The sequence below is a fragment of the Macadamia integrifolia genome, chromosome 6, assembly GCF_013358625.1.
Source record: "Macadamia integrifolia cultivar HAES 741 chromosome 6, SCU_Mint_v3, whole genome shotgun sequence".
NCBI lineage: Eukaryota > Viridiplantae > Streptophyta > Magnoliopsida > Proteales > Proteaceae > Macadamia > Macadamia integrifolia.
This window is the reverse complement of record NC_056562.1, coordinates 20,406,993-20,415,289: the sequence shown is the minus strand read 5'-3', so window position 1 is coordinate 20,415,289 and position 8,297 is coordinate 20,406,993. Positions and strand designations below refer to the sequence as shown.

Below are 8,297 nucleotides of genomic sequence, written 5' to 3'. Positions count from 1 at the left end.
CGACTCCTGTATTAGATACCAAATGGATCCAACCGAGCATAGAATGGGGCCTTGATCAGGACTCAAATCTCTGATGCTATACACGAGTTGTAAAAAGCAGCCTAAATGAATGCCAGTCTAAGCCAAGGATGCAGTCCAGGCCAAGCCTGACTCATAAATTTTGACATATATCTAGGCTCAGCCGGCGGTGGTGGCTGTGAAATGCCTTCGGATTTGGTTCAGTTCATTCCCAGACACGGCCATCAACCCAATAGGCCGGACTGGGACAGAAATTGCCAACCCCAACTTGCCAGTCCTAAGATTTTGCCCCATACAAACTGAAAAAAAAAAGACAAAAATGCAAGAATTTTATAAAAAGAAGTACAGGAGAGACTTTTATATAATACAGAAGGCAAGAATTTTTTTCCCCTCCATGTTTTACTTATCTGAACTATAAATATGCGAACTTGTACATTTTTTTCTGCCCCTACAGACTTGTTGCTATTCTGAAACAAATGATGTGTCTTGATCCATCTCATGCCCACTTTCACCTACTCCCGAAAGCTTTAATGGCCCTGCCCTTTGAACGTTAATCCATGAGAGACTTGAAAGTGCAACCTACTAATTGTAGTGGTATATAAAGAAAATATGCTCAAGAAGGTGAACTGGACTGTCCATCTAAGCTTTGACTAGAACATTGTTGTTTGCTAAAACTGGCTTTCTTCTTCTTCAGGATCTCCTCTTCTTTCTTATCAACAAACTCAATTAAGTTCTTGAAGCTGGTCGAGCGGAAAGGGCGCCGAGAACTATTATTGGGTCTGTCTCCTTCAACTTCATCATCCTCCCCTACCTCATCATCTGGACCATACTTCCGATACTGACAAAAGACACGTGTAAAAAATACAATAAGAGCAATGAAGCATGCAGTGCCACAAATCAGGAAGAGGCCCCAGAAACTCTTGAGAGAGAGACGGTTCGAATCAACTTGGCTGCTTTGTGCAGAGCAGAGGTTACGGGACAACCATTTATCATGGATCCTTTGGAGGTCACCGTTCTCTGAGAGTGTAAGGATTGCTGTTGACAAGTCCACTGCAAGAGGAGAATCCCTCTGGAATGCCTGTAAGGACAAAGCAAAATTGAGAAATATGTAAAAAAATTTCAATTCTACAAAGCCACATAAATTTTTGACATCTAACAATTTCCAGGAAGAAAAATAATGGATTTTTACATTTGCTTTTTCCAAGTTCTTTTATAGAACATGTCCCCGAAAGTTTAGCAAACAAAATTTAAAGTGGAAGTGTTATAATTGAAATTTGGACAGGTTATGGTATTAAATTATATATATTATATGTTAAAAAGCCAGCAAATCTAAAAAATATTATGCAAGGAATTGAAACAGAAGTAATACAATGATACTATCATCTTCTAAAATCTTGGGAAAATGTAAGGGTTACTCTGATAAATAGACAGCAGAGGAAATCCTTCAGCTGATGCTTTGGGTTTGAACGGAAAAGAGATATTTATGGATCACTAAATTCCTCATCCTGTGAAACTTAAGCATTTTGACAAGCTGTTTGGACAACACTTATTTATGATCCTTCTTCCATTTAGCTTGCGTTTGATCATCTCAGAACAAATGCCTTTACAATTTCCAATACAAAATCAGCTTGAAATTCAGTCAACCTAGAAAATATATCTTGTAAAGAAGAACATAAAATGGAGAGATAGTAGATGTCAGGTCACAGATTTAAGAGTGGAAGTGAAATTTATGCTGCACCCAAAATACTTTTATTTGTGCAAGTATAATAATAATCAAGTTCACAAAACTATACGGTACCAATAATGGAGCTGCATACTGCATTAAGCAGGACAGAATTCAAACATATTTCAATTGCATTATTCTAATGTCCACAAGGTCCAACAATGTTCTTTCATTTCATTATTAAATTATGTAGGAAATATTATAGTTGTAAACTGGATGTTCCTGAATACAAAAGTATGGTGTCCTTGCAACATATGATACTCAGCATGATAGGACTAAATTATAAGGGATGATATCCTACTAATTTCCAAAACATTTTTAGTTCTATATCCATATTCCACCCAATTTCTTGATAGCACTAAATTATAAGGGACAATATCCTTCTAATTTCCAATACATTTTTTAGTTCTATATCCATATTCCACCCAATTTCTCCTTTCCAAGTGGTTACCTTATTGTTTTTCTGTTAGCTAATTATAGCTAGTTACTGCACAAATTTGGCTTATTCAATGTAGAGAAGGAAGTTGAACACTTACAAAACCCCAACCACTTTTTGTAAACACTTGCCCCACAGTCTGGAATTTGCAGTTGCTGTCAGACAGGAAGACCTCAACATAAGGAAGTTCATCAACAATAGCAGCAACCCCACCATATTTGGGTCCACGCTGAAGAGCATCCAAATAATTTTCCTCAGATTTTAGGGTCACGATCCTGGATTCCGCAATGTTAAGCTCATCGATCAAATAGTTCCTTGCAAATGACCCATCCTGAATGCCAATAGGGTCAGAGCTAGAGATCAAGCTGTCAATCCCTTCAATCTGGGATGACAACTGCTGCACTGTGAGAATGGATGTCAAGCTAGCTGTGTAGCTTGAATTGATAATAAGTACTACAAAGAGCCATATGATCAGCACAAAACGTCCAAGGGTGCTAACAGTGTTCTCTCCTGCAATGGGTCCGACGTAATAATAAAGTGGAGTTTAAGACAAAGGAAATCCAAATAACCACACAGAAATAAGCTGTCATGGGCAAGGGGAAGGAGGAAGAAAGAAAAGAAGAGAGGGAGGGATGATGGGAGACAAAATCTACTTACGGTGGGAAAAAAACATTGTAGAGAAACTGAACCTACAAGACGAAGAATAACCGACAACTAATTCAGAATTAAGACAACAGAAACTTGATAAAAAAAAAATGCACAAAGAAAAAAGTAAGTCAGAAGACACAAATAGAAAGCATTTCAAAGAAATGATACTAGCCATGAAACATACAGAAAGATTAGAGTACCATTTGACAACAAAAAAACAGAAGGAAACACCTCCCCTCAAGATTGAGAGCAAGAGGATAAAGCAACAATTTTTTCCCCACACTTTGCCTATAATGGTTTGGGTATTCAATTAGCCATCGAACAGAGTTGAATGGCAAAAAATTAAACATCTAGTGGTTCCACATGGTTCAGGACTTCAGGGGATCAGAAGCAAGCTTTGCAAAATAGCCCATGTCCACTAAAACATATTAGGGGGACCCTAGGATCCTCAGATTAGACACAATATAACAAGTTTCACCACATCATGAGGCTCGCAATGCACATCCACTTTTCAAACAAAGAAGGCTTTCCAGGAGAGTTGCAATAACACATTAACACTCACCAAAAAACTGTTACAAGCTGCTGCCTCGGTGGACCACGAAATTCAGCATTTATCCGATGTTCAAGAATCCAAACAACTGCTCCCACAAACAGAAAGAAAGCACCAGTGACACACCACATTTGAAATGTAAATGGCTTTAGGAAAGCCCAAGCACTGGACTTAATCTTTTTTACAGGAGCAACCACAATAAGGCCAGATTCGATGTAGGGCTGAGTGAAATCCACAATTCTTGTCCTATTTGTAACAATGGTTATATCTCCAACAGCTGCATCAAAATTCTGCAAAGAAGAAATTATAAAATTAAGTTCCATAGAAGAATTTCACCTCCCAAACAAAGGATGGAGGATGGACAAGAAACAGCATTAATTTATAATGCCATCCAAAAATAAAACCAACCAACAATATGCTGGGCTACCATTCAATGGGACCCAAGGAGAACAATGCAGATAACGAGTTCAATTGGATGGCTATAACTCTTAATTTTACAGAGGAGAAAGCAAATGGAAAGGCCAACTGGATAGTGATAAATGTTCAATCCATTTACAATCTCTGAAATGGTCGGAAAAAAATGGTGAAGATTCCTAGATTAGCTCATGTTATACAGCATAATGCATTGGTGCAAAATATTCAGTTCTATGTGCAGATTTCCAATGGATCTGATACTCCTGCTGCCATACCATCCTCACTGGCTTTGAAGGCATAACTTACACATATCAATTAAGTTAATGTAAAAACTCAAAAGCAGAGAACTTACATTTTCAGAGACCATTGTCACAAGCTCATCAAAATTAGGGTTCCTATAACCATTCCCATATAATATGTATGTGTGTGGAACAGGATAGTGCAACAAATTCACAGCAGCTTCAAAGACATCAATACAGAAACCCCTCACCCCGCTGGGGTTGTTGTCCTTTGCCAAAAATTGCTTGTATGTTACTCGGTTAGGAACCCCAATCCTCAAAGGTTGCCCATTGTTGGGAAACACCCACCCACGTGGCGTAGTCGAAGTTTCTCCAGGCCAAATTATGCTGTAAAGCTGTTGGTTACTGGTAGAAGTGTTTGGGGGCTTCTTATATAGGATCTCTGGAGCAATAACTGAGAGATGTGAATAATTTGACCAATATCCAACCCTGCGGGACCCAGTCCCAGCAATGTTAATAATATCATATGCCGGTTGGATCAAATTCTTGTTTGAATCAAATTGAACCTGCCCAATTAAACCTGTAAAGTTCATCACAGTCAGTTTCTGAAGTAACTTCTGACCGCCTTCAAACAAACGGAGTCCCAATAAGTTCAATGAGCTTCCCTTTGCATCATGCAAGCTTGGATCATTAGAGAAAGAAATATTCCCTCCCTCACTGAGAAACTCTTCAAGAGCATGAGCAACTAACCAAACAGAATCATAAGCATAGAGTCCATACGAATTCAAGCTTGAGGTAGCATTCCCTTTGCGTTGTAAGTCACTCCACCGAGATATAAAATTCTTTCTGATACCAGAATCTGGTGTATGATGACGGAGGGCAACAACCCCTTGCAAGAGATCCATAGTGTCAGGGTCTACTGGTTCTGATGAATCCAAAACAGAAGGAAGCCAATCTGTTGCAATCCACACGTAGCCGCTACTCATCATCCCGAGAGACTTTGCAACAGAGAAAACTGTCAGACCAGAATCCGGATTCACATGTACAATATAAGCACGAGATTCCATCAGATTTACCCCAACTAAGAGATCACTAATTGTGCTTCTGGAGGCCCCTGGAGGAAAGGCAGCTTTGTAGGATATCTTTGAAAGTTTCTTTGCTAGAGCATCACCCAACACAGATATCCCCCCTCTCCCATAATCATCATCCACATAGATAGCAATGACCTCTCTCCATCCATAATATTCAACCAAATCTGCTATTGCATACATCTGGAAATAGTCACTCTGTGTAGTACGGAGGAAGTAGGGGTACTGTAGTGCGGCAAGAGTGGGATCTGTGGCTGCAAACGAAAGAAGTGGAACTTGGAGTTCATTAACAACATGAGAGATGACATGAGCTATTCCTGAGGATTGGGGACCAATTACCGCAACCACATCTTTCTCCATAAGCTGCAAAGCTGCAGAAAAGAAGGATCTTCTAAATATTTGGCTTCATTTGAGAGAGTAAGAGAGCAAGAGAGAGAGATGCAGGCTGTGTTGTTAGGTAAGAGCTTTAAGACAAAGGATTGTTATATTTGTTTTGTTTAATCTTCCATGCTATTCAAGCCTCCTTTTGTTTTTCACAAGCAGGTGGATCCAATCCCTCATTGGCTATTAAATAAATCATTATCTAAGTATCCTGTCTGTGCAAAGATTTTTGTTTCTCCTTTACATCTTTGAATTGTTTAAAATATATCTTCCTGTGAACTCAGATGCTTCAATTTTTTCAGATCTTCCTGCATGTTGTTAATTAAAGAGTAGTTAATTCATATCATCTTCATTTCTTCAGCTTGATATCTTTACAGATTCAGACATGGATGTCAAACCTATTTTGAGTTGTCTAATATTAGATATCCTCATTCATAAAACTTGAAATGAAATATTTTCCTCAAACAGAAAAACAAAAAACATGTTTCTACTCAAATCATTCAAATGCTTCTATAGTGTCATCAGCTATGGATAGGCTACTTTTTGCTGTGCTAGAGAGAAAAAAAATTTGATAAGTGGGTAGAGAATTATAATTAACGTGTCTAATTCATTACCTTAAACAAAATAATCCTGATATCCAAAACATCCAGTAGTTAAGAAATCTTGAGTTAGTGAACTTTGCAGAGACTTTTTCTCTTCTATTTCTAGGTGGTACCCCGGGATTGATAAACTCAAGAATGTGAACTGTTCAGCATCCAAACCAATAAAGGTACTATAGTGCCTACAAGTGTTGCTGTTTTCCCAAACAATTCTTCAAAACCATGGCCATTACTAGACCTTAAGACAAAATTGAAACAGAGAATAAAAACCCAGTAAGCATTCCAAAGTAAGGCTATTATGTAATAGTAATGAGTCGTGAGCTTCAGTGTACCTTCTATGGTTCCAAGAAATCCACTGCAATTTGTGTCCTGCATGAGGATATTCAGTGTTGTCCCTGCAAGAATGCTCGAATCGGAATTAATATCATCAACAGCAGCTAAAATTGCTGGCTTTGCCACCTTTCCAATGGTTGAATTGAAAGTGAACAGAACTCCCACATTCACAACGCGTGGCCGTGAAGAAGTGCCTAATTTTCGACTTCCGCTCTGAACTTCCATGATCATTAACAAACAGAAAAGCAACAACTGAAGCAATCTCATCACAAGGAGATGGACAGAGCCACTGAACTGAAGGAGGCCCATGATGAGAATTTATTTTTATATGCAGTTAATGCCTTTGACTAAACCAACATTGCATCTAGTCTAAGACATCTATTGCACCACAGAGGGAGTACAGATTCCAGAAACCAAGCTAAAAAAGGAAAACAAAAATGAAAATCCAACTTCTTATTCTTATGACAAGAACAACAATAGGCTCAAAAAACCATCACTACCCACATAAGAAGCAGGAAAAAAAAAGGATCACAGACGAAGGACTGTCAACAGGGGGAAGATGGGTTAAAGGATTGATAGTATGAAGAAGAACATAACATACTGGGTACTATAGTTCTGTTAACCACTTCGGAAACTAGCATGAAGAAGCATGAGACCATGGGCAACCAAATGCACATCAGTGATCAAATAAAATGTTTTTACTTTGAAAAATCCCTCAGTTCCGGATACCCATGTATAATTTTTTGCATTCAATCAGGCTCATATAAGTTTACTGAGACAGATTACAGAATACCAAATTTTCAAAGCCCAAATGCAGCAACTATATTGAAGCGAAGGGAAGAAGAACCCACAATCCCACATGCATAGATTCTATAATAGAAAATTGAAAGGAACACAGGAATATTAGTAAAAAATAACACAATCCCACTTACATAGATTCGATTATAGGAAAACTAAAAGGAGCCCAGATAACTAATAGTTAAACATGAACAAATAGTGTGGCTGGCTGACATGGGGCCTTGGGGGCCAAGAGAGTTAGCACTAAGATGACTTGCCAGCAGCTAACTCGGTAAAGGCTTTGAAACATTAAACATAAAGGTTAGAGATTAAATATCCTCGAGCAAGGCAGCTGCTTATTCTAAGATGCAAAGTACACAGTCACAGAAAGAAAGAGAAGATAAAAGAACCTCAGATAGTCTTCTATAAAGAGAAAAGAATCATTTCTACTTTTCTCCTGTAACAAGCCGTAGCCGTAACACTAGGAGTGGACCTGTTACTACATAGTGCCCTAAAATGAACACTAATAAAGAATAGCTCTACATGGGCGGCCCAGAAAGAGAGAGTTTAATGGCCTCAAAGTTTTCAAAAGCTTAAAACTTGAAGAAGATCAGGTGAGATGGCGGGGTTGGGGTGATCTTCGTCTACAAAGAAACTCAATGGGAATGGTGATTGGGTCCATACGCCATGGATGGTTGGTGAATGGAGAAAACTGAAAAAACCTTCCATCCAACCCATGTCTCCCAAGTCTCCCCAGTGACCAAGATTCCATGACTGCTTACTTATTAAGCAAGATTATAAAAGATGAACGTGAAACATGTGGCTCAGATTTCAGAAGACTAAAACGTTTTCAGAAAATTTCTTACTAGAAAAAAACGTTTTCAGAAAACGACCCTTAATGGTAAAGCAGCGAATTGAGGATTTCAAATTCCATGATAAGCCATGGGATTGGGAGCCATCCTTGGAGGACCAGTTTTGGAAACAAACTTGACTGAGATGAGAGTAAAAATAACCTATAGTGAAGAAGAATCAAACACTAAAAACCAATCTTTCTTCTTTTCTTTTCTTTTCTTTTCTTTTCTTTTCTTTTT

The 8,297-nt window shown here is 38.4% G+C and overlaps 1 protein-coding gene across 2 annotated transcripts; it reads right to left on the bottom strand.

Annotated features, from left to right (window-relative positions):
* Positions 1-318: 318 nt before the first annotated feature.
* Positions 319-8,175, bottom strand: LOC122081886 (glutamate receptor 3.4-like). Of its 2 annotated transcripts, XM_042649261.1 has the most exons (7): positions 6,429-6,564; positions 6,112-6,334; positions 4,142-5,487; positions 3,388-3,665; positions 2,835-2,866; positions 2,278-2,687; positions 319-1,096 (listed from the first exon to the last, which is right to left on the bottom strand). In XM_042649261.1, exons 3-7 carry the CDS (start codon positions 5,474-5,476, stop codon positions 632-634), a joined length of 2,520 nt encoding a protein of 839 aa, XP_042505195.1. In that variant the 5' UTR covers positions 5,477-5,487; positions 6,112-6,334; positions 6,429-6,564; the 3' UTR covers positions 319-631. The 2 variants fall into 2 exon arrangements, with proteins under 2 accessions (XP_042505195.1, XP_042505194.1); XM_042649260.1 differs by lacking the exon at positions 6,112-6,334 and having other exon boundaries at positions 6,429-8,175.
* Positions 8,176-8,297: the final 122 nt, after the last annotated feature.

What these genes read in the sequence shown, in the direction of transcription:
- LOC122081886 (XM_042649260.1), bottom strand. Translation starts at nt 6,738, where the DNA reads ATGGGCCTCCTTCAGTTCAGTGGCTCTGTCCATCTCCTTGTGATGAGA. An exon ending in ATTTCTTGGAACCATAGAAG is followed by an intron (nt 5,488 to 6,428) that starts GTACACTGAAGC and finishes TCTTTTCTGCAG; the next exon opens with CTTTGCAGCTTATGGAGAAA. An exon ending in TGACAATGGTCTCTGAAAAT is followed by an intron (nt 3,666 to 4,141) that starts GTAAGTTCTCTG and finishes TCTTCTTTGCAG; the next exon opens with AATTTTGATGCAGCTGTTGG.